This window comes from Zeugodacus cucurbitae, chromosome 3 (assembly GCF_028554725.1).
Source record: "Zeugodacus cucurbitae isolate PBARC_wt_2022May chromosome 3, idZeuCucr1.2, whole genome shotgun sequence".
Taxonomy (NCBI): Eukaryota; Metazoa; Arthropoda; class Insecta; order Diptera; family Tephritidae; genus Zeugodacus; species Zeugodacus cucurbitae.
The window spans coordinates 75,394,611-75,422,188 of NC_071668.1; the positions used below are offsets into that span (position 1 = coordinate 75,394,611).

At 35.6% G+C, this 27,578-nt stretch overlaps 1 protein-coding gene across 2 annotated transcripts in view; it reads left to right on the forward strand.

The window, feature by feature from the left end:
* The first annotated feature begins 3,869 nt into the window (after positions 1 to 3,869).
* Positions 3,870 to 27,578, forward strand: part of LOC105212050 (protein sickie) — a 333,362-nt gene continuing 309,653 nt past the window's right edge. Inside the window, exon 1 of one of the 2 annotated variants that reach the window (XM_029040072.2) lies at positions 3,870 to 4,050. In XM_029040072.2, the coding sequence (XP_028895905.2) occupies positions 3,991 to 4,050 (60 nt within the window). In that variant the 5' untranslated portion in view covers positions 3,870 to 3,990. The remainder of the gene's footprint in view (positions 4,051 to 27,578) is intronic. The other variant, XM_029040074.2, reaches the window with a different exon arrangement.

Here is a 27,578-nt window from a genome sequence, read left to right on the forward strand (position 1 = left end):
AATAATTACGAAGGCCTATACAATACAATAGTCGATTATACATCTGTTGTTAGAATAGTTGGAAACTTTTCAAAAAATTTAGTACTAGCGAGATTTTAAAAATGTTTTTCAACTCAGGCAAGCCCTTGATGGTTCGACAACACATGGATTTTAAGCTCTATTTGTTCTTTTGATATTCATATTAATAATTGTTAAGTTCTGGCAACACTATTCATATACATATAAATATGTGTTTTTGTATTTTTTCATGTGACTTCCCACTTTTAATAAGCTCCTAATGGCGTTGACATAATTTTTCCGCGGCATAAATTTTAGCGCGTTATTATCATAAAAGTTCTAATATCGGGTTTATTTGCGCCAACTAACGACAATTGAAGTGCCATTTAGATGGTGCAGAATGTTAAACGAAATGGCGCACCAGTGTGGCACAATCAATGCGGCAAGAAGAGTCAGCAGCTAGCAGCTGTTGCGCCACATTAGCTCTGCAATTCATATTGATTTTTCATTTGGGGCATGTGGAGTGATATTATATGAATGTTAACGCATTTACTGATGTTTCCTCTAGCATATGGTGCCACGAAATGGCAAAAAATTATGAAAAACTGAAAGAAGAAGAAGAATAAATTTAACCTTTTACTAAAGCATAACTCTTTAAAGCCACACATGACTGTCACGCCTTCCTTAAATTCAACACAAATTAGCACAAACATCAATCACCGCAAAAACGACAAGAAAAAGAAAACCAACTGTCAAACAAACAACCCGAAATTAAGGTCAAAACTCATAAGGACATCCAAGCCAAACCGGGGAAAAATTCGAAAAATGCGTGAAAAACTATGTTGATTGCAACACCAACTTGCTTTCTCCTTACTTTTTCTGCTTCGAAGTCAACCTCAAAGCACGTGCCATTCGCCATTTGCCATTTCGGCATTCTTGTGTTGTTCTTGTTGTGAAGGCAGTGAGTAGGGAGAAGACATTTTGGTTTCTTTGTGTGCGTATCTGAAGCGTAAATTAGCTCATTTTCCGGTTCAACAAACTCACATGTACGAACTCACCGTCGTCGGCGTCGTCATGACAGGCTGCCGGCAGTCGTCTGCCGACGTGCCAGTCAATGCAGGCTTCGTAAGCGCCAAATAAAAGTTGTGGCAGCAAAGAAAGTTGGCAATCAGTTATGTGAACCTGACTTGCCTTGGCGATGTGCCATTATCTAGTGCATTTCGAAAGTAGCAGCTGTTTGCCAAAAAGCTTACATCTTCCTATTTCGGGGTTCTTCCAGCATACTGGGAAAAAATTATGCTGGCAGATATTTAAAAGGTCTGAGACGAGGATTAGTATTTAAAATTACATTCATTTGCTGTAATCATATTTCCCTCCTTGAGGTATCTCTATTTTCACTTTTCACACCCAATGATAATGGAGGGCAACCCTAGATTTATTTTCTGGTTGCCTTGCTTGAATAGACTCCTAAAAAGACCTATTTACTTTTTAGCTTAATTTCCCTTCCATAATTCTTCTTAACTCCTATTCTATCGTGTTTAGTCCAAAGCTCACAATTTCCTTCAAATTTCACCTTAAAGCTAATAGAGAAGCTTTATGAAAACTAATCGCAACAGAAATATATAGTATAAAAATGGAAACTTTGTAGCTCATGACAATGAACCTTTGGGGATCTCGCACAAAGTAATAAATTTAGTCCAAGCACGTATTTTCACAACAAAATAGCAAAATTTCGTTGCCATTTCATCTTGGTAATCACACGACGGGGGAGTGAGAGTGATGAGTGAAATTAGACACACAGCCTGTCGTGACAAAAATCTGCCAAAAGAAGATTAAAGCAACGGAGAGGCAGATAAATATATTTAGAGATACAAATATACAAGCTTCAAAAATTAAGATGTCCATTAAAGCTTTGGTATGATTGCAGTAAAGCCGAAAAATCCTGAATTTTGTCAAAATTATTTAAACTCAATTTTCATATCGTTCTGTTGTGCATAGGTCAATTGAAATAAAATAAAAAGCTTTCTTTATTAAAACATTTATACTTTAATTGAAATATAATTAAAAAAAAATGTCCTATTTCTTCCTCAAACCCATCCCATTGAATTCCACTTCTTTTAAAACCAAAACATCTGCGAAACGTAACGATAGACGCGAACTCGTATCATGTCAACCTCTTCAAATTGCGATTCAAATCCATTGGCTTGACGTAATCCAAAGCTGGTAACCTCATGTTGACAGCTTGCTTTGGGGAATTATCAACGCGAAATGGCAGCGAGTTGCGCCAAGTAAGCAAAACGCTGAATACTTGCTATTCGCAAAGGACAATACAGGACGTTGGCAATAATTCATGCGGGTCGTCTTATACGGACAGATCCACACACACACTGACGTATACTCACAAATTCTGCTTTGTGCGCGCAAAGTGTCAGCGTTGCGCTTTTTAGCGTTATAATACAAACGATAAGACAAGCTGACATACTTTTGTAGCAGTGTGTTTGTATATAAGATGCTTCAAGTTGAAGAAAACATAGACAGACGAAGGCGACCCGTATCGCACGCCGATTCGTTTTCAAATTACTTGTCGAGTATCAAGTGATATGAGATGATAAGCCAACGGATTGGAGCATGAATTTAGGTTAGGTGATTAGGTGTGGGGTCTCTATATTATAAACTCCTCTTTAAATTATTTAAATTTCTGATTAGTTAGTTCGGAAAATCAAGCAAAACATTCGAGATATTAAATGTGAATAATCATGTAAAAAATGTTCACTTTTTTAACCACGTTAGGGAATGGACTAAAACCATTCGAGTCTGTTTTACTGTCACTGAAGATATATGCACCCGGAGTTTGTCGAAGATGATTTTAAACGAGTGCTTAGCCTCCTTGTAAGTAGTTCCTGTAACTTCATAATAAGAATGGTATAGGTGTCATAGAAAACTGTAAAGCCGATAAGCTTACAAGTAATATCAACAAACTGGGAATAGGTTAGAGCTAAAATGTCTTAACCCAGATTACTATTGGACCTCTTGGCCTTACATAATGATATAACCAAGTTCATCTGAACCACAATCGATCGCTATAGGTCCATTGAACTCTTTGTTCTCAGCTAGGATCTTCTTATCCCATTCTAGGCGTTCTAACAGGGTCATAGTGTAATGATCAACGATGCCATGAGACCAGAAATTGGACTCCAATACTTGATGCTAATAGAAGTTGAAGTTGAATATTATCCGAACTTTCTTCTGGACGTTCTAGCTTTGGAAAGCCCTAAATTGAGAGGGGATCCAGCTGAATTCCAAATAGATGGACTCAAGACGACAAAGCGCTTGCTTTGTCGAAAATTTCGGTTTTAGATTCATCTGAAAAGCAACGAACTGATATATTATTATCCAACCACGATTTCTGTGATGGAAGTCACATATACTTTCACTTAGATTTTAGAAATGTAGTAAATAAATGTCTGTTTATGCAAAGTGAACTCATAGTACCATTATGTCTAAATCCCATGTTTTTTAGCCGATCTTATGTAAAATTGATTACTGATAATTTTCGTATAAATCCCGAAACGTTTCTTATACAACTTTCTTCTTTTCTTTCTTTCAGAACTCTTCCAGCAAATAAAATAAAAAACATTTTGCACACACCTGTCATGTGATAAATTAACCCGTCAATTACCACTTAAGTGAAACTGCAAACAATATAAAATTGCAATCAACGCAAAGCTCTTTATTAGCTGCGCATAAAAAGTTAACGGAATATATTTGTCAGCAAAATGCAAGAAGGCAACAACAACAACAAGCGTATTAGCCAGCAATCAATCAGGCTAAGCGGAGCGAAGGAGTAAACATACATACTTACATATTTACATGTGTGCATGTGTATATATGTTCACACTATGCTTGTAGCCAAGAAATTGCCATAAAGCAACAAGAACATTTTCCCACCGACGACTAGCGGAGCGTTAAAAAGCGCAAAGTGTTCAAGCGAAAATGCCGCACCATCATCATGTCGACTACAACCGGAAGTACTCCGCCCAGGAAACGATACAGGTAAGTGTTTGTTTTCATATAAAATCGACTCGCAGCATATTAAGCCATTTGTTTGGAAATAAATGGTTCGAGAGTGTGCGCTTGTGTGTGTGTGAATTAATGTATGAGCTCATATACATATATATAATATGTGTCTTCAAGTGTGAGTGTAAGTGTGCCACAAGCACTTGTCCTTGCGAGTTGAAGTGTAAACGCGCATTTGGCGTGATTGTGTATAATATTTTATTTCCTACTTCCGGGTGGAGGGAAACTAAAACACAACAATATAACAAAAAAAAACAACAACAATTGGTAATGAAAATGTTTGCAGTCTTTAGTTAAGCTGCTAGAATAGTTGTAGCTATTATACTTAAGTCTTTTAAAATTATTGTAAGCAACCCGCTTCCAGTGTTGAAGTGCTATATTTGTTACAAAGAAAAGAGAACTGTAACAACAAAAAATATGTATTCGTAATTAACACAAATTGACAAGAGTTATTCTAATTATTTTTCTTTATTTTGTGCATAATGAATTGCTCTTCGTAATGGCAATGACAAGTGCTTTTTTCTGCTTTCAGCTAGTGGCACGCGACCAGAGGTTCTTTTCTTTAGTTGGAGTGAGACCAATTTGCCAGGGCGAGTTTTAAATTGCATAGTTAAATATATTTTGTTGGAAAGGCGAGCAATGGCTTGAGAATGGTTCAAACTAGGGGAATATACATAAAATAAAATAAAAAAGGAGAGCAATATATTATTAGAGGCATTTTTGAATGAAATGTAACTCATATACATAATTTCATACACGTAAGTATATTCACTTCTAACCTCTTCACCGAAATCTAATCTTACTGACCTCTGGGTTGGAATAGTGGTCCTTCCCAATACTTATGGGGGCCAACTTCCCTATTAGATCCCTTAAATAACTGACTATTACATGACTTTTCGGTAGTTCATTTTCAGACCATAATCAAAGCTTTTCTGACACTCTACTATTTCAAGACATTGTCGCGAATAACTACTTATTCAGTACCTTTTCAATTATCTCTTCCTTTCTCGTACCTATACTCTTCAGGAATTCTTATCCCAAACATTTCTGAATTTGTCTTTCCTCACACAAAGAGCATATAAAGGGTGTTTTTTAGATATGTTTTATTATAAAGACAAGAGTTTGCCATTATGATTAAAAAAATAATTTCTGGCCAGTGACCCCTGGCTCTAATAAATATATATAAAAAATATACGTTGTTCAGGATTAAGTCCATTCATTATGAAATGACAAACCGAACTGAGTATAAATCAAGTCAAAAAGACCGACTCCAAAATAAGTATTGTCACGTTGAAAACCATACATCTAAAATACACTATTTAGTATCTTCCATTCTTCTTGGCATTGAATTGATCTCAAGCTCAGATCCTTAGTACATAAGGCTTATACTTATTGGAATACCAATTTTGATTTAGGTGACTCCACTGTCACTGAAAGGCATACCGGAGTTTGGAGGAAGAAGTGACCGTTCGCCAGTGACCGCCAAAGTGCGTCAGTTCCCATAGCAATATGGAACTATTGGGGTTGTCGTTCTCAATAGAATCAACTCGATTATCCGAAGCCTTTGAGCTATCTCCCGGACATTTACCATTTAATAGGAAAAATTGGCTCTTGGAAGTAGCATTTGTAGATATAGTTAAAGTCAAGTTACTTATGTACATTATCTTTATATTGCAGTTATAATATATAGATGATGGATTTCTGGTAAGTTCTTTGTAAAGATCTCAGAATATTAACCCAATCCGTGGTTGGAAGATTTTCCTAACTGTAATGGCGAAGTGAACACGATTATTATCATACAATGTTCGAAGGGATTACCTTAGGATACCATGTGAATTGTATTTTTGCCTTAGCATACTTTTTTCATTTCTTCGAATCACTTAAGATTTTTCTGGTATTTGTTACTCGTCAAAAATATTAAATTTATTGTCTCTTTGGCTTCCAATTGATTAGCTTGTTTACGCTAGAATTTGAGAAATTTGCTCAGTTTATTTCCGATATATAGCTCCCGCTATGATCGAAAGGTTGTTTTGTTTTTTACTCTCAACTTTTATGCATAAATTTTGCACTTCCGCACCGCCATGCAGCAACTCGAAATAAATAAGTGGAAAGCATGCAAAACAGAAAAACACATTTCACTTTGCAGCGCGCGAGTGGAAAAACAGCTCGCGCATAAATGACACTCTTTCGCGCTCAGCGCTCGCTTTTTGAATTCCCCATTGGCGCAATTTGACAGGCTAATGAAACGTTGTTCAGGAATTTTAAATGCTTGTTGTTTGTCGCGTTTGCCATTTGCCTTGCCCCCAACACCAGCCAATTGCTATGCTATTATCTGGTAATCTTAACCCCCACCAGAGCCTTTATCTCCTTGCTGCTCCTTGTTGCACAGCACCTAAACAGAGTGACGCTGCTTGACATTTATTGTGCGGGACATGAAATTTTTATTGCCTTTGATACTGCGAAACTTTCATGCTTAAATTAGATTAGATGAAACTTTGTCGAGCTTCGAAAGGAGTGCGGAGTAAATGGTGTTGCAAGATTTGTTATTTCTTAATATTCGGTAAAGTTTTAATGTCTTTAATTTACGCGCAATAAGCAAAAAATTTATGTTTACAACTGCTTTAATTAGTTCGTTTGTGTAATTAACTCATCATTTGTGGAATGACAATGAACATTTCAAAATGTAATTAAATAATTCAAGAGTGTGACAATGACGGCGATTGGTTATTTATTATTGGAAGTTTATGAAAAGTAAAATTGGCTTATTTATGCTTTCGAATTTAAATCGAAATAAAATCTGAGGCACTTCAGACAGCTCTTAATTGAGTCCATTAGTTAATTGAATGAATGGTATTACTGACTACATTAAGGACAAAGTGGTTAAGAATGGCAATACTTTTAAGAGTTATTAACAAAATCTTGATAGATCTAGATCGAGATATTATTGCAATCAATTTACCTCAGTTCATTTTCCAAACAAATGTATATTACATATCTTAAACTAATTTCGAGGAATCTTAGCTTTTGTTAGCAGAATCTTAAAAGACTCATGGAAATCTCATGGAAAGACTATGAAAACCTTTCCATAAAAGTCTAGAAATGGCCTAGCTGGTAATAAAACTCTTGAGCTGGGTCAAAATTGTATCGCGTGTTAAATTTCCCCAAACCAAATAAAGTTAGTATTTGTACAATATCCTAAAATAATATCACACAAGTAACATAACACTAGTTCTCGCTCTCATTTCCGTATTTTGTGTTCTCAAATTCGCAAAACACACACTCTCTTTGCAATGTTGACATGCGAGTTCAAACTGCATATCCTTTTGTTTGCTTCTATTTTTACCGTATAGCCAGCAAAGCACGTGACTTAAATGCTGGAATTTCAAACAAACATTTGAACACATTGTTGTTGTCGTTGTTGTAAATCATATCATTTGTATACGACTTCCTACAACAAATTCCTGGGCGGCATTGACATTTTTTGGAGACCTTGAGCTCGGCACACACAAAACTTACTCACTTTCAGCAAGAGAGAGAGTGCGCACTCCAAGCAGTAGCAGCTGAGTGGAGAGTGTGAGCGCATATGAATGAATTTGTTTTTGCTTGAAAGACTTACACGAGAATGCCGGTGCACGCTCTCTCTCTCTTTCATTGCACTTGAAAAACAGTGCTGTTGTTGTTTTACACAATTTTTTTTTGGTGTTGTTGTTTAGCAAAGTTTTCGTTTCGTTTCACTCCATAAAACGCCAGACACATTTGCCCAACAACAACAAGTGAAATTTTGAAAAAAATTCAACAATGAAATTTCGTCAGCTGGCAGCTGCGAGTCATTTGTGGCAGAATCAGGCGAATTTATTGAAATTCTATCTGTGCATGTGTGTGTGGTATTGGAGATGCTGCGCTCGCGGAGGAAGGGCGTGCAGGTAGATCGTGTTGTTGTTGGTAGTGGCGGTGGTTTGTGGTGTGCTGTCTTGTGCATGCTGTTGTTGAAATTAAATTTCGTTGCATACTTCAGGGGGTGTTGGCGTCCTACTCGTCGACGCACTCGTTGTTGTTGTAGCTTTGTAAGCTGGAATGTGTAGTGGGTTATGAATGACTGTAATATGAGTGTCAAAATGCTATTACAACAACTGGCTATTGTTGTTGGCGTAGAGTGGTGATGTTACGCGGCTGTGGTGGGGGATGAAATTCAAGATGAGTAACTGAGTTGGGCCCGCGTGTGTTTTTCGATTAGGCATAAGCGTACATACGTATGCGTGCACCTTTGTTGTTGTTTTGTTGCTTCTACAGTTACAGTTTGTCTGAAAATCTACCACCTTGGGAGACAGGGCCTGCATCCCCTCAGCGTTTGGCCTGCATTTGAACCTGACATTGATGTTGACGGTGATTTTTGTCTGTGTGTTAAAGTACACTGTGAGAGTTTTTAGATAGGATAAAGAATATTTTTTGGATGAAGAAATTTACATTTTGATAGATTTTATGATATTATAAAGGGAATTGTCAGCAGCAGTTCAAGTCCTTTGATTAATGTAGACTGTGGCTTGGTTCAAGTACTCTTATAGTATAAGATCTTCTTATCATCTTATAGCGTTTTTAGACAGCCAAATTAATTGATCAATTAAATTTTTTTTTGTCTTTTACACTGTTTCATCGGCTGATTAATATTTTCAGCAAATCCCAGAAAGTATATCGTTCGTCTTGGTCGCAGTGTTGCATTTGACTTTCAAGTCGATTAAAATCGATCTTAATGAACGTTTTAATCGAGGCGCGTTAATTAATCACTTAGCTCCTGTCTAAAAACGCTATAAGATAAAGTTCGATAATCGATGGCTTATGACCTAAAATCGAATAGTTCAACTTTGAAATTCCTTCAAGAAGACACAACTAAGGATTCTGAGCATCTTGGAGACAGCGGAAAAGTTCATGAGATTCACTTCGTGTCTGACAATAATCAAAGAATGTCTTTTAAACCGTTTTTTATAGAGAAAATCCCAAATTTTTCTCTCAGTGTATATCGAAATTTCTCCCACTACTCCATTTTGGCACTATGAACTTTCTAATCAAACTTTCGCTGTTGAGATTGAAGCACTCGCTGCCGTAAATGTCCTATGGCCAGCATAAATAGAACGAAATATGGTAGAGGTGTATCTGCAATGGAATACAAGTGCAGTAGACGAAGTCCCACTTTGCTTTCAGCCACCAACACAGGGTGACTTTTGCTTCGATTTATGTGTGTTTTTGCTATTTTAATTTTTTTCTTTGAAATTTTTTTTAGTATCAACGACGGCAAAGCAATTTGGGGCGGTCGTTGGCCGCAAGCGAAATCAGAGTAGCTAAGCAGAAAAAAAGACCAACGTTAAATTAATAGAAACAAAAAGTAAACAAATGGTTGCAAACAGCGGCAAAAAACACGAGTGTAAAATGAGAAATGTTAACAAAGACGTAAAGTGTAAAAACTTCACTTTGCCACAGCTTACCACACTTTGCCACATTTTACGGCAAACAGCGTTATGCCGCAGGAGCTATTACCGTGTGCGTTCTTATGGTGCGAGCACACAACACAAAGTGGCTATTTAGCATTTCTGAACATCCTGCTCATCCTGCGCCAGCCAAATGCGCCGCTTTTAACTGCAGCTGCGGTTATTTGTGCGCACATTGTTGTTGCTTTCTACCTTTTGTTCTGGTTTTTCTTGCCACAACACATTACCTGCCACTTTTACGTTTTTCTATTGTTGTTGTTTTTGAGTCGATAGTCGCTTCTTGTAGTCCTTGTGGTCAGGTTGGCTTGCAACTTTTACTATTTACCTACGAATTGACCTGCAGGTGAAATTGTGAGTAGCCGGGTGGCCTTAATTTTTTATGCAATACTTACCGACTTGTTTACCGTTGATTTACTTGTTATTCTTTGTGGCTTTTCTGCTGCGAGTTTCTTGCTTTTCGTAGTTGCCGCGCGGGTAAACTGTGAATAAAATATGCTAATTTCAAGGGTCATTTATAGCCATCGCTAGGGAATAGCAATATGGTTGGTATAAAATAATTAAAAATTCCGGAATATATTACCGGCGATTTTATATGAAAATGTGTGGCATAAATCAGGACGTTAAATCGACCTAAGACTGTTTTTCATATATACATATTCTTCAGAAATACTATATAGCGATAATATATTTCCAGATGACTCAAAATTCATCAAAGCTTAAAAACTTAAAACTTCTAAAAAATGTTAGCATACATTTAGGCGCCTTAGCCTTACAATACAAATATAATATCATAAAAGCTTGCTTACCTCCTTTACCAGCTCTTACTAAAACCAAAGGAAACCCAACAACGTCAGCGAACTTATGTTTAGCTTCAAAATCACTGTCGTGTTGCATAAATTTAGGCGTAACCGATACAGCTGTTCAAGTGCAAGCGAGTTCAATTGAATCGCTATCAAGCACACAATCATTGACTTATAGTTATACTTGGCATTTGTGTGCTTGTCGTTCCATATCACTTACGTGCATTGTCTGCCACATGCTTTCGTGTTGCATACTTTTAGGGTTAGAAGCCAATCGAAGACCAAGACCACAGTTGCACTTGAACTTCACTCGTTTTATGCTTTCCTTTCGCTCGCTTTGTTTCGACAATAAATTCGATTTTGCATTTCAACGGCGTTAATACCGTTTCATCTTTTACTCCTACCTCTACTCCTTGTAAAATAACGGTAAACCATATTTTCAAGCTTGCGTCTGCTTTTTTAGTCCCACAATTGTTAACAAATACCTTGTGTATTCGCTGCAGTAAACGGAAATGCTTAGTTTGTCTTGTCATATAACTGTGGCGGTTAAGAATTTGTTGTTGCGTCTATGTAAATGCATAGGGCTTAGACTCTTGTATGTATGTATGTCTGCCGGCGTATTTATGCGCATGAATTAAATTATACGTTGGTGGTAAACGTCGCCTGATATCGACAAACGGTTTGTCAATGGCAAGGACAATTATGTCTACGCGAGCCAAGACTTGTAGCTTCGTAGTTCATAGGGAGCAAGCAGACTTGTTGAGGGTGCTCCTCCGTGTGTAACGCCTCCTTTGGTTTTCTAAAATAATAGCAATATGGTATTTAAATAGAATTTTGCGGTTGCAATGGTAAAGTGAAAAACGATTAATTTGTCGTTTTCTGTGCTTTTTTTCGAGCGGTTTATTGAAAAGCACGCAAGGCGCCTAAAAGCTGCTATGAAAATGTGATTTTTGCCATTTTTGCTAAAATAAAAAGGAAAATATTTTTCTGAAACTTATTTAATTGTGAAGAAATTTTATGTTTCTCAAATCAAAAAAAAAAACATAAAAGTTTTCAAATATTTGTTTAAAAAATTTCAAAAAAATATTTGAAAATGTAACAAAAAAATTCTCATATAGGCAATTCACAAGCTTTGTTGTATGTCTTATGTCATATTTTAATATTCTTAAAAAATACGACACTTGTGAGCACCCTTAACTGTTGTATGTCATATTTTGTCATATTTCTACACATAATCATAGCGATTTTTGCTGAGCCCAAAACCAGAGATATGTCTGTAAATCGGTTGAAAAGTGTTCGGACAGAAGGGCACGAGCAAAACCGACCACTGACCGACTCAAAAAACCCGGTTCTTCACAGAAAACCGACTACCCGCTCGCCGAAGTTTTGCCCCAAAACGCCCCTAAGCCCCACCCACCGACCGCCCACACTGCCACGAGTGTGTCCCAAAAAAACCGGTTTCAAAAAGTAACCGGTTACTGCAGTACTAGGCATATGCCACAAAACACCGAAAAATGTGAAACAACAACACTGTTGATATGACAGTCATAAAAAAATATAACAATATGACGATATGACACAATATGACACCTTGTGAATACCCTAATACATTTTTTAATTTTTTTTATTTTTGCTTCAAAGGAATTAGATTATTATGCCTAATTTTTTTTGTTGTTGTAATTCTACCCATTATTTTTTCGCTTTTTAAAATGAATGTCTTGATATTTACATAAAATGGGCAAATGAGAGCAAATGATAAACAGACCAACTGAGGCATATTGCGGAGCCTAGACTGGTCATCAGCTACAATATTTATCATTATCTTTTGTAGATTGTACATACATACATATATCTAGTCATATAGTCCTCCAAACCTACGACCTATATCCCCCACAAAGCACATTTGCATAGTTTTACTTGCATATGCGCCTAAAATTATGCTAATCATGTAAATCAATATTCATTGCTGTGCCAAATCTTTATTTTTCAGCAATTCGCCACAGATGTTGCTACCGTGATGCGAAAATCTTAAATATAAATCAATACTGTGTACCGGCTTGCATAAGGAAAATATTAAATTTTCTTTTATGTTTACATATTTGCATATTTTTACGCGCCTAAATTCGCTTAGTGTGTCAGCGCATGTTTTGAATAATAAATCAGTTACGAAATATTGCCAAAATTATTATATAAAATATGCTTTTGCAACTGAGGCTGACGAAGCTGCTGTGTGGACAAAAAAAAGGAACCAGCAAAAGGCAAGCTTTTCGGCGGTTGTCTGTCAAGTCAGCCGTCGTGAATATGTCTGTTAACAACCGCAAATGTTGTATGCTCTGTGTTGTAGTCAATTATTTGCTTGTGTGTGTTTGTGTGCACTTTTGTCTGCTTGTGACTTTCCCTTTCTCGTGTAACTGCTGTAATATCTACTCATCAGTATGACATACTTATAGGCGTTTGACATGCAAATGAAAGATTAATGATGCTGCGTTTGTAAACAGAAGAGAGACTCTTGTGACATAGTGTTAGTAGTAATAAGCTGATATGGCACATTTCGATTTTTTTTTTTTTTTGGTTTTGAAAATTTAGTTAAAAAAATTGCTGCAAAAAATATCGGTCAAGTATTTTTTAAGGCCCTAGAAAGTTTATTTTATGTTATGAATAAGTTTTTACAAAAGCTTTTTGATTTTTACTCCCAACTGTAGACTTTACGGAATTTTTTTTAATAATTTCGCCTAAAAGTAGGCTAATACGGATTATATTTTACAGCATTTGACTTTGTATCATTATTCCTCTTTACTCTTTTCATTCTTTATTATTATTTTCTCTCTCTTACACACTCAATTATTACTGCGTAGCACATATTTTGCTTAGCGAGCCTAAAGGTATGCTTGGTTTTTGCATAACTTTTCGCTTTTATCCAAATTCCTGTGGTTTTGAATTCTTCTCAAAACTAAACTCAATCAGCGCAAAATCATACTCAATTCAAAATGTAACCAATTTAGCTACCCTCGACCTTCGGACCGTTATTAGTTTACCCACTCACACCCATTACTATGCCACGCTAAGCTGTCTGAACTTCTTCAAGTGCATGTAAAGTAGTAAATTAACATAAAAAAAACTTTGCGAAGGTCGTAACTTTTAACCTTCTTCTTGTTATACTTCGATAGCTGCTTGCTTAGGCGAAATTTGCTGGGCTGTAACAGAGATAAAAATGCTAAAGTAACAAGGAGTAGTGGTATAAAGCGTCGTAAATGCCGCGGCTAGTCAAAGTTTTTGCTTTCAAACAACAAACAAACAAATAAACGAGGAAGGTTGTACGAGAAAAAGGCAAGCAAATAAAAGTGAGTAGGCAAGTAACTAGGAAACTCACATAAACATAAATCGGAAAAGTCATTTTTGGTTTGCAACGTAGGCCCGTCTGTGTTTGTGTGCGCCGGCTGAGCTTTTGCTACTCGTAAATCCTTAAAGGCGGGCAGACATCATTAGAAATTCCCATACAAAATGCAGTAAACGTGAAATTGGAAGGGTGCTCATGTGAGACGCGTATATATTGTGAGGGCTACATTTTAAAATATTACACTACCACTCACTGTCTCTCCCCTTTCTCTTTCTCTCTCTCTCTTATCATTTTAGCTAAATTTAGCGTCAAACTTTAACAAAACGCCACGACAAGTTGTCGTTCCTCTTCAAATTAACATAAAGCATTGTGAATGGTAAAATATATGCTGCCTAAATGTATGCCACGCTTGTAAATTTGTAATAAAACCTTGTAAATGACTTTGCATATTACAAAATATTACCGAGGGTTAATTACAAATGTAGCCGTCGACGCACAAAAATATTCGTTTAAGCCAACGGCTATAGACACAATGTCTGCTTTGATTTACATGCTTTCGGGCGTTATGGCAAGCTTTCCAAAATATGACTGTGTGTTGTTTGCAGATGTATTGCATACTTTAGCGGGCACATAAGTGTGTTTTAACAACTCATTTGGTTGGCTAATAAATTTTTGGATACTTTTCGGGCTACAACAAAGCGAACGTGCAACAACAAAACGTGTTAAGCAGTAAATTAAAAAGCCATATGGTATGCACAAATGATTTTCTGCGGTTAGGTGAATGATGTGTTATTTCAACCTGTAGTTTTAATGTGCTTCCACTTTGTGTGCATGACATGTGATTTTGGGTTCAAATTAGTTTTCGGAATTTTAGGAATATTTATTTTTAATATGGCAATAAAAAGTTATTTTTATTAGGCAAATATAATTCTGTTTTACACTGAGGTTAGTAATGAAGCAATTGTTGTTATTCAAAAATATCGATAACGTAAAATTGATTTTATCGTTATCGATTTTTCGCGAAATTTTTTATGCATATTTTTTTCTTTCTTGAAATTCCATAAAAAATTATTAAATTTTCATTTTCGATAATTTATCGAAAAATTAGGTACTTATCGATTATTTATCGAAATTTTGTTTGCTTGAAATTATCTTAAATAAATTGAAAAAATATTTAAATTTAAGAAATAATTATCACATTCGATAATTTATCGATACATTGTATACTTATCGATTATTTATCGAAATTCTGTATTATGAATTTTTAAAATTTAAATAATTTCTTATATTTATCGATGGTAACCTTTAAAAGTTTCTCAAAATTAAAAAAAAATAAATAACTTTAAGTGTTAATACACGATATTTCGAGCATACTCAATATATCACAGCATACTTTAAGGCTCAAAAATGCGCCACACATCACTCCACACCAACAAACATGTCGACTTAAAGCGCACGGATAATTTAGCGCTTACTTTCGCTTAACTAAACCGCAATATGAGCACGCTTCGCATGTGACACCGCTGCGCGCCCGCCATTCGACACCTAACATTTGTTATTATGTGCCTACAGTTTGTTTAAGCTATTGCGTAAATAAGCACAGCCTACTTTTAGGCTTAAGCGCAGACGCACACATTCACCAGAATATAACTGTGTGCAGGAATTACAGTTCATTTCGTACGTACATATGTGTTAAGCCGTCAACGATTGCTTTGCGATATTTTTTTTATTTCCTTAAATGCTTTTGCCACTTTCACTTTAAGCGCCTACAGCTAGACCGGCACAGCACCGGCACACGCACGCCACTTGTAAGCATTTGCTTTATTTCCTTTCATTCATGCTCATTTTTCGCTTTCACTTGGCTTACGGTATTCAGCCGCTTAGCGCGCGTTGAATGGCTTGCGCGTCACTACGCCTCAAAGTATGCTTTGTCAAATTGCTTTACAACACTGCTGGCGGCTTTTGATTACATTTGCGGTTGTGCGAAAGTCTTCTCACACATTCATTTTCACTTGTTATCGCCACAATATCGCTGGTTTGTTGTATGCTGGCGCTTTGCTCATTTACGCTGTATAAACTCCGTTCTCGGTGTTGTTGCTACTTTTGCTTTTATGCCTGCGGTCGCTTGCTGCTCCCACTTTGTTTATGTTTTTCCAGCATTTTATTTTATTTTATTTTTATTGTTGATTGTTTTGCCGTTATTTGGCGCTCTGTTTGTTTTTGCTTTTTACCTGTGTTTGTTGTATTTTCATACGTTTTTTTGTGTTTCGTTGAAATAAATATAAAATTGTATTTTCTTTTATATTGTATTATGGCGGCTGGTGATTACCGAGGCGTATTAACAGGCGTTGAGCCGCCTCAATTGGTGTTGTGAGGGTAATACATATTCACTTACTTCTATAACTGTATATGACCTATTAGTGCGTACATATGGTGCTTTGTTCTTAATTTTTGGTTATTCACACCTTTTTGCTTTCGATCAGCTAATCACTCTTAAACGAAAAAAATAAAACTCAATAAATTAAAAACAGTTCTTCTCTTATAAGGGAGATAGTTTGAGAGCTCATTTCCTATATGATTAAGAAGAATTTCGAAAGATTTATTCGACTTTAAATTGAACAATAATTTTAATTCCATATTACTCTAACCCGCTCAGAAACTGCGAACACCTTCTCTAAGTTAGTGTTAGAGCTTTAAATCAGTTCTGGAACTGCTCAGTAAATTAAGTTTTTTGAATAAAATTCACTTTTACAGAAGGATTCCTGTGTTATGTTTGGTAGAAATATAATAGTATATTTAAAAATTTATTTTAAAACTATCTCTGTCCAAGCTTTAGAATAAATTTCTATAGACTTTAATTAATATCCACAAATTTTGTTTCTGCCACCTCCAAAGACTTTCGACTGATATAAAATGTTTCCTATAATTATCCATAATTTTATCTATAACACAGATTATCACAGTTCAATACTGTTTTCCGAATTATAGTACAGTCGAATAACTTACCCAATGCATCCACCATCGAAAATTTGTATAGCAAATGTTATATAACAGTAGCAAACTTCGAAGTTATAACGTTACGAAGATATTCACAATAGCTCAATTTCGAATTCGATTTTCAGTTAGAAATATAAATTCGAGAAAAATTATAGCATTTGCAGTTTGGTTTGTGTCTTTACTTTTGATTCATTTGTAACGGACAGTCTTTGCAGTGAACTGTAAAACGAGTATGCTAATAACAGAAAATTGTGGTAACATATACTGTTCATAAATTTTATTTACATACTCTGCTAAGACTTACGTAAAAATGAATAACAGTTATTATGGAGAGCAGTTATAAAAATGTATGATTTAATTATTTGCCTTCGTCTTTAAGATAAGGAAATCAGTATTTTGATTTGACATTCGAGTGAAGTAAATTTGAGTGGATAACTCAACTGATGTCCGTTTGACAGCTTTTTCTTCTTCTTGACTGGCGTAGACCCCGTTTACGCCGTTATAGCCGAGTCCACAACAGCGCGCCAGGCATCTCTCCTCTTGGCAGTTTGGCGCCAATTGGTAATACCAAGCGAAGACAGGTCCCTCTCCACCTGGTCCTTCCATCGGAGTGAAGGTCTCCCTCTTCCTCGGCTTCCAAGAGCGAATTACTGCATCGAAAACTTTCAGAGCTGGGGCATTTTCGTCCATTCGAACAACATGACCTAGCCAGAGTAGCCGCTGTCTTTTTATTCGCGGAACTATGTCAATGTCGTCGTATAAATTGTTCAACTAATCATTCCATCGTCTGCGGTATTCGACGTTACCAATGTTTAAGGGACCCTTAATCTTCCGCAAAACCTTTCTCTCGAAAACTCCTAGTGCCGTCTCATCGGATGTTGACACCGCCCACGCTTCAGCACCATAAAGTAGGACGGGAATGATGAGGGACTTGTAGAGTTTAGTTTTTGTTCGTCGAGGGAGGACTTTACTTTTCAATTGCCTACTCAGTCCATAGTAGCACCTTTTGGCAAGAATGATTCTGCGTTGGATTTCCAGGCTGACATTATTATTGGTGTTAATGCTGGTCCTCGTTCACCACCGGACCCATGCACTTCACTTCCTTATCCAGTCTAGAAAAAGCATAACTAACGGCGCGAGTGTTGTTTGTTTCACCAAAAGTTGGTCTGATGAGCTCGTCAATGGAAAATAATGTCTATTACTCCTCCCACTAGTGGGTTGCGCTTCAGAAATATTCGTAAAATGGTTATTAGGTTTCTTTTTGTCAATAACGTAAGTATGGCAGTGAAGGTACTGACATCATCTTCGTTTAAATCACGGATCCAACATTTGAGATATAGGGTAGGCTTTCAGTACTTCTTGTGAATATACTCTGGTCACTTTAATTGATGTTTAACGAATAGAGGTGTCCTAGTCATATTTTCTTGCACACTACAGATTTTAATATATAAACTCTAAATTTATAACTCGAGGTCATAAATGGAAAAGGAAGGTTTGACTCAAAAGAGCCATATTTCGAATTCATATTGAAAATAAGGACATTCAGCTTTTATTTGACAGCACGGGGTACATTGGTCGTGCTGAAAAGAGCTAAAATATTATCCGGAACAATTTAAGTCTTAAAGAGTAGTTAAGCAGGACTGTGTTCAATTCTATAATCACTTGATGGAAGTCTTATATAGTATAAAAAAACTAAATGTAGAAGAAATTACTGACATTTTCAAAAAATTATTCAGCAAATTTATTATTGATTTCGTATTGAATGTATCATTTGAAATGATAAACTGAATTCCACAATCTAGAACAATTTTTAAATATTTAGTAACTTGTGTGAAAGTGAAGTAGCAATGTGATTGAAAAAACTCAACTCAAAACTGTTGAAAATTGTATATTTTTCATATTATTTTCTATTTGCTAAATGAAAATAGGCAGCTATTGATTTCTGAATTGTGGCTAGCGGCCCCGCTTCAACACACCGAAACTTCACACACACACACATGTAAAGCAAAACAACATGAGAAACATATTCTTACACACACATGTGAGGGCCATACAATTGTATGTACTCAGGATAAACGCGTTTTTTGGCTTTTCCAACTGGTCACATATTGAATGAAACTCACTGTCCACTATCCGTTATGTCGCGGCGGCACACAATTCCCCGCAGGATTTACATGGAATTTTTGTATGATTTGCATTTGTTTTGTACTTTTGCGCTGATATGCGTTTGTATGCAGCTCTAGAAGCATCTGTGTGTGTGTGTGTAAATGCAAGTGTCCGCTACTGTGTTGTTCCCTATACCCTAGGGTTTATAGTTGCATTTGCGCTGTTGTTTTTCAATTCACTCTAGAATTTTCACTATTTTGTTAGCTGATGACTTTTGGATTTTCGCCTATTGTTTGTCACGACATGAAAGGCACTAAATACGCATTGTTAGCGCGTTGACTGCGCTTAATTAAAGTTTGCAGAGAGATAAGCGGGAAGGGGGAATAATGCAAATAATTTTGGATGAAAAATAAAATACATGTATATAAAATGCATAATGAAGTGGTTTATAAAATAAAATAAAAACATAAAATAAGTTTTTTAAAAATTTCAAAATTATGCACAGTTTTTTGGGCTGATTATTTTAAAATATTGCGATATTGTAATTCTAAAAAAAATATTTTCGTTGATTTAGTTGTGCAACATTTAGTTTTTATGATTTCAAAGTTTAGAATACCTTTTTTCTTCCACCAATGCGGTGAACCAATCACTTTTTACTTATCGAACAATATTTTATTTTATTTTATTTTATTTTATTTTATTTTATTTTATTTTATTTTATTTTATTTTATTTTATTTTATTTTATTTTATTTTATTTTATTTTATTTTATTTTATTTTATTTTATTTTATTTCATTTTATTTTATTTTATTTTATTTTATTTTATTTTATTTTATTTTATTTTATTTTATTTTATTTTATTTTATTTTATTTTATTTTATTTTATTTTATTTTATAAATAAATAATTAATCCTTCCCCTGCATTGCAATCAAATATTACCCTTCTCCCCGCTTACACACAAAATAATCCCAAAATAAACTTCCAGCGGGGCATTACCAAAACATTACCCCTACAAACATGCATTCGTGACGTCACAAATCAACCTGTTAATCGCGTAAGCACGCGACTACAGCAACTGCACTGATGTTATGTTGACAACATGTGGTTCAGTGGCAACACAAGCGCCAAACCCATTCATACAGGAAGTCAAGCCGACAAGCACATGCCTTATCTAATACAAAAACAACAACTAAAATCAAAATTTCCCTTGCGCAAGCGGCACAAAGGACAACAACCCTTGACCGAGCCGGCAAATGCACAGCTATGAAGGCTAAGGACACAAACACCAACACACACACACACATCTAAATTGAAACTTTCCAGTGACGAGCCAAAAGAGAGCGTGACGCACAAAAGTTCTCTTTTCATAAGAAATTTCCCAATTGTGGTTATTTCGGTGGAAAACGCTTGACGTTTGACTCACGCAAATTTCCCTACAGCGGACTTTCAGTCACAAGCCAATGCTTTGCAACAGGATATTTCAGTTGCGGAGCGTCGTTGCCGGTAGCAGGACACAACAGGCAAAGACAAGTGTGCTTGCTGAAAGTTGTCGAAAGACTTTCGTTCGACTCAAATGAGACGCGAAATCTCAGTGCGCGTTTTGTTGTTATTGGCGTAAGGACGCGTGTGTAATAATATTGAAACAAAAATACTGAAATATTTAAGTTGTGAAGTTGTGGAAAATCGTTTAAACAAAAGTGAAAAAATATTTTTTCCAAAATAGAAAAAAAATACATATTTAATTAAATGAATCAACAACAAAGAGGTGTGTGTTTCATATTTAAAATTTAGAAAATTGGCGAAATGTATTTGTTGCGATTTATTCTGTGGCACATAGAGCCACTTAAAAAATATATGAAATTGTTTTTCTTGAACGAAATCATTAAAAATTAATAACTAACAAAAACAAAAAACTGACGAAAGTGACTGCCAATTTAACAGTACCATTTATAACTGAATACAAACTGTGAAAAAAAATTAAGTGAATAATAGAGGACTTGTTGCTCCAAGGAACATAAAATGAAAAAGTTGAAGTACTCGGACCACTTTAGAACTCTTAACGAACTTGAGGCTGAAAGATCGAATAATCACTAAAATGGATTTCTGAGTTCAGAAAGACTTTTTGTGAAAACACATTTTCTTCTGAGATTTAAATTTTCTTCATCCAAGTGTATATTTGGGATATTCAAGCGTCTGCGACAACTAAGTAGAGGCTTCTTAAATGTAATATGATTTTCAAATTTTAGATTTTTTTCAAGTTCTACAACTCAAATCTATCAAAAATCACCAAAAGAATTGAAACTCCCTGAGTTTGTACAGCTTGACAATTCGAAAGCTTAGAAAGTTCTCCATTTCAATGGAATACCAATCTAAGATGACCTTGTAATTTATATACTAAGTCATGTTATTTTAATGTTCAAAAATGAGTTTCAGAACATGTAGATTTTTCAATTATTCTTAGAAAATGATTTCGATTAGTGAGATTTCCAATAGAGGGGTATGGGTGCACTTATTTCTTATGCCAGCTATTTCTAGCCAGATAATTAAATATCATAGTTTAATTGAATTTATTTAAGTTAATCAATTATTCATTCACACTGTTAATTTAGCCAATATATCTACTCAGTATGATTGATTCTAAATTCTAGATTTCATAAGAGTTAGTGAAGCATTTTTTTTAACTCGATCGAACCATACACGACCTGATTGTGTGATTTTCTAAATAACAAAATAAAATAGTGACTAAGCTTACAAATAGTTTTCATAAAATATATGTCTTCAAAGCCTTTATGATTTCCCTCCATATTCTCAAATAATGAAACCTGAAGCAAATTTAGGATAAAAACACAAATGCCATTAAATTATCCCGTAAATGAGATAAAATAAAAAATGATAAATATTTTTTGCACCTAAAACTGTGTATACAAACACATATTTACCGAGCTGTTTACTGAGCAAATTTGCACCGCGAAAAATAACTGTTTTCTTTAACACCCATAAACCTGATGTGCGCTAAGACACTGTAGTGAAGTGATAATCAAGTGTTAATGGTAAATATCTACTTACCAAGTGTTATTTGAGCAAGAAGAAGAGGAGAACGAAGAAGACACAGTGTGCACCGCGTCGCTTAGTTTAACGATATTTTAAAACGGTTAAATGTGGCAGACTGTATGCAGCAGCACAGCGCGTTATAGCCGAAAAATAAACGAAATGCACGTGTGTGCACCTAAAATTATGCTACAAAACTGGCAAAGGAGTAGCACAATGCCAACACTGTTGTGTCATTTTGTGTTGTCTGTGATTTTTGTTCATTCCGTGTTTTTGGGTGCGCTATAAGAAAGCTGAAACCGTGCGATAAGCATGCAGATTGCTAGTGTCTGAGCGCACACATACTCTCATATACTTATATAGTGCGCGTTATTTGAGACTCGCAACACCTGCGCCGCCATAAAGTAGGCGAGTAAGAACTCAAATGCCACAACCGCACATCACAACCAAGCGCCAAGCAGCCGAATGCCATAATCATAAGCTTTTAAGCAATATATATGTGTGTGTGTGTCTGTGTGTGCTTTTATAAACATAAAATTTTCGTGTGTCATTCATAAGTCTGTATATGCAACTGCCGCCATTTCCGTTTCCGCATTGTAGTGTAGTCCATGCAAAAGTGATTGTTGTTGTTGCCAAGTCGCATATGCCGGCATTCAGGCATAAAATACAACAAAAAACAGTGAAACAATTGCCGGAGCGCAAAAAGTGCGCTCAAGTGTTTTCTACTTTCGAAAGTCATTCGTCTTTATGTGCTTTTACTGCCCGCCAATGTCAAGTCGCAACAGTGTGTCTTCCCACCCAGACGCAAGAAAGTGCAAGCTAAAGTGTTGTTTTTCATTTATTTTTGTTTTATTTTTTATTTTTTGCTGCCGTGCAAAAGCGAAAGCTGCATTTGCAAACGAAATGGCGAAATAACGTTGTTGCGGCTTTGTGGTTTTGTTTATTTTATTTACTACCTTTTAGCCCTTGCAGTGTCGCTTTGCTGCGCTGTCAGCGCTAATGTGTGCGCTTAGTAGAAGCTACGTGCGTTTTGGGTCTCGTAAGGCTCTTTGTAAGCCATTTGCTGTTTTTTAAATGCCTTTTGTTATCCGCTTTCGTTGCCTTTTCTGCCTTTCTTTGCATTTTATGACGGTCGCTGTCGGCGCCTTATGGTATGCTATGAATTTTATTTTCGGTTGGGTTAATACATATTACTTGACGGTGTTGTAAACTTAATAGTACAGTAGACTAAGTATTTACCTTTATAGTTTTAGTGGTATCTAAAATATTACAAAATTTCAAAGAATTTGAATATAAATAATAGAAACAAAAAAATGAAGCATACCTTTTGGATAATTTTAAGAAATATTATAATTTTGTAAGGCAAACAGTAACCCTATTGAAAATAATTTTTTTTCTGGAAAACTAAATAAATAGATAGTCTTAAAGGTATTTTCTTCTTAATCCTTCGACGTTAGATAATCCTACGAGCTTTCAGATTTATATCGTGCTTTGATACCACAAAATTTTAAAGCTTAGCGCGTTAAGCTCTTCAAAAATTCATCTCAAATTTAAATCGTCAATTTTTGACGAAAATGTCAACTAAAATGAAATTTTATTTATTTTGGCAGCAGTGACCAAAATCAAATGTTGAGCTACTAAAATAAAAAAGTTGTATAAATATTATTACAAATGAAGGGCAATGCCACAAAAACCACAAAAAAAAATAAAACAAGCAAACAGTACAAAAACCAAAATACAAACACAGACAGTCGCGACAAAAAATGCCAAACGAAACGAAAGACAAACAGTCTAAGACAAAGTATAAGTAAAATGACTGCGTCCTAATAAAAAATAATGTCTCGACAGGATTAGTGTAGGCAGCGTGGCGGCGCTGGTCGACTACTTTGTAATACTTTGAGACCACAATTCGCTATCGTTAACAGAGTTGCCTACCAATGACTGTAGCATACATATAGGCGCTGATGCTAAACACATGTGGAAGCTCAATTATCCCTTCTCTGCGGCGTTCCAAAAAATTCCCCGACAGGCCTACCGACTTCCTTTACATTGCCTCCACTTCCTACTTAAACACAACTCGGGCTCGGGTTTGTCGTTTACGTGATCTTTGCTACTTATTACGTTTTAGTAGCACAAGCACCCGAGTGACATTGTAAACGCGCAGCCACTTGGCATTACTTTGCCACTGTTTGTTTACGCTCGGAAAATGCGAAATGTACGCATATAAAATTGCGCCACCAAACGCCAAAAAACACCGACTGTGACAGCGACAGCCGAAAAGAATGCTCTGTATTTTATATTTAGGGCGTGCGAAATGCGTAGGCGCCCACAAATGTGGCAACGCTTATAACATTAAGAGTTGTAATAATAATAAAAATAATAAAGAGATTTCTTATTTGTATACGCTACATTTATTTTCTATTTGCTGTTTGTCGGCTGCTTGCGGTTTATGCGCTGGCAATTGCCACGTACCTACTTTTAGGCGCACAAGTGGTGTTTATTTGTTGGTTTTACTTTTGTTGTGTACCGTACACTATCAGCGCTAGCAAATAAGCAATGAAATGTGTGACTAGAATGTCTTGAAAATTTCGTAACCGCACGTCGCCGAAATTGCCTACATTTAGGCGTACACATAAACACCTACTTTAGTTTTGTATTAGTGTTGTTTTTTGCCTTTGCGTGGTTTCCTTTCCTTTGCAAACAATGTAAGTAGTTATTTACGTTCGCCACAGAACGTGTCTGGCAACTTTTAATTGTTTCACATCGAAATGCTGTTTGCTGTTATGGTGGAAATCAAAGTGCGCTATTAGGCGTTGTAACTGCTGCTTTGTATTTGAGGTGTGCTTTTGCAGGGTCTGTGTGTGTATAATACACGTCTAATATACAAATATCAAGAAATGTTTTCTTCTGTGCAGACAGCTCTAATGTTTTATTGCATACTTTTTGGCACGCACGTATGTCAAATTTATTTCAAATCCCATTACTTTTGCCTAATTAAATTTGTGGAGCGCCATTAATCTTTTTAATGTATTAAAAAAAGTTAATGTATGACAAATTATTAGAGAAAATGGGTATGCTTTTTGGCGCAACTCAAAGAATTTTGGAAAATTATAAGCATAGTATAAGTGAGCTTTGAAGAATTTTACTTACGCATATTTGTCAGATACTTGCATATTAAAACCTATTTGAACAGAAAATCTTTTAAATAAAATTATTTTTCCAAGTGCTCCTAAAAGTAGTTTATAAGAAATGATGAAAAATATAATAGTCTTAATAATATGTATATGAGTAAAATACTTTTTGATGCTTTTGTCTAATTTGGCTTATGCTTAATTTGTTTTCAGTATACTTGACCTCATTTTCGTTTCAACAATTTTTAAAAGTGCCTAAAAGTTGTATTCGACTATAGTACAAACATTTCGCGAAATATTGGAAAACTTAATGAAAAATATTCTAATATATTATATAATTGCAAAATATTTTATTTCTTTTTTGAAACTGTGTTTGCCACTTTGGGCGCCTAAAAGTATGTTTCATAAAATTTCTTTTCTGAGAAAAGCTATTATATGTGAATCAAATATTAATATGATTTCATTCACTATATTTATTTTTACAGTACTTTGGTGGTTTAAAGCTTATATTATTGGCATTTTATTTGTATTTAACTTGTAATTAGGTCTGAAAAGTGCTTTGACGAAGTCAGCCTCCACGGAAAGTATTTTGTTATTGAAAGTTTTTTAACTTCTTCCAAACACTTTCAACATTTTCTATGGTTCTAGATTTACTTTTTTCTACACTAATCTCTCCTACTCTTGAATCCGGATTTAAAGTCTAAAAAGAAGCCTAGAAATATTCAAATTAATTAATTTTAAATGCCTTTCATTTCCTCTCTATTTTATCATCGCATTAGTTCAAGTTGCATAACAAACACATATAGCCCCTAAAAGTACGCTTTAAAATCCATAAACCCTCAAAGATATACATTTCTAATACATTTTTATATCACTTCTGAAATGTTTCATTCCAAATGCCATTTCGTCAACACAACATTTCAATCGTAACTCAAAATAAATCCCATGACTTTACGGCAGCTACAAACACAAATCCATTACTGAGTAAAAGCGCATAAAAGTCTGCATTGAAATTCAATTTATTTAGTTACAATATACAGCGCAATCATAAAGAAAGCTGTAAGCGAGCGCAGAGGCTGTTGCAAAAAAAAGAAAACAAAAATATAGAGAAGCGCAAACACAACTAACAATTAAATCGCAGCTCCACAACGTTTCCTACACGTCACACATGAAAGCATACAAACAGGCGCTGACCTACACACACCACGCATAGCAGTACCTACACATAAGCGCTCCAAGCTCATGTGTGTGTGCGCAGCGCTCGCCTAACCTACACAAAACACTTCCGCTGCGGAAGTATTCACCCGCCCACGAAAAAGTGCCGCATCGAGGCGGAAGATACAGTGTAGCGGAAGCTTGCCTGCATGCCTGCCTGTGTGTACATAGAATCCAAAACAAACAAATAAACGCACAAATATAAACAAATGCCGGCGATGTAGGGAGCATGTAAAGAGGACGTCAACGATTGACTGTTTGTCGCTCCACATACTCTACATGTGTTGGCCCGAACCATATGTGCGCTTATTTGTTGTTGTGCAAAAAAATGCTGGGCCAAGCGGAAATTAAGCACCACTCCTTGCTCTCTGCCCCCAGCCTGCCAAACTCGGTTTGCGTAACAACAAAAGCGCAAAGAGAATTCCTAAACAAACACTTGAACATGAGTACATGAAATGGGCGTAAGCGCGCACACATCCCACACACACAATCCACTCATACGCATATGATATCCGCCGCCCGTCACACAGAAACGCATGTATTTGCTCACACATCTCTGTGTTGGCATGCGAAAACACATAACGGTACAAGTACGCTTCCCTTGCTGATGCTGCTGTCGCTGCTTTAAGCCCCTATCAACTCTGTGTTCTTTGCAATTGAAGAATGAGACTGCTTTCAATGTACCGTTAAATCGTTCGAAAAATGAAGTGAACACACAAAGCAGTAGAAGAAGAAGTAGAAGAAAGAAACTGGATAATTTCGTTACACATTGTCATTTGACCCCATTCCAGACTCGAAGGGCGGGTGTAGGGCTGTAAGAAAATCTCATTGCGTGTCCTGCTTGCCGCGCGCTCTTAAGATATTTATGAAAGTCTATTTTCTATATGTAATAAAATGGGTTAAACTGTTATCTAGATTAGTAGTTGATTGCTTGGAAAAAGGAGAGTGCCAACAAACAACAAAGGCAAAGATTAGTTGGTCAAGTAAATAGAGCGCTGAAAGTGTGGTTTGCGGAGTAAGGAGGAATATAGTGATATGATGATATGGATTTTTATATAAACATCATAATGGTAATCTTGAGATTAATTTGTTTTGAAATTTTATGAAGTTTTTTTTGTAGATATCTATTCAGAAGCTCCCTAAATGTAGGCAATGATTGTCTTTTAATATATAAAAAAATATTAATTTAATATACAATTAGGCGCATTGTGTTTAGATTTGATCGAACTCTGCAGTAAATCATTTGAGATTGAATTGATGAGTTAAAGCGATTACAGAAAATATGTGAGTTTTGACAAATTAGTCACAAACTCAATAATTTTATTGCTGTTTTCGAGTTCATTGAACTATAATTATAGAAAAATTATTTAGCTAGAGGTCATTTATTGT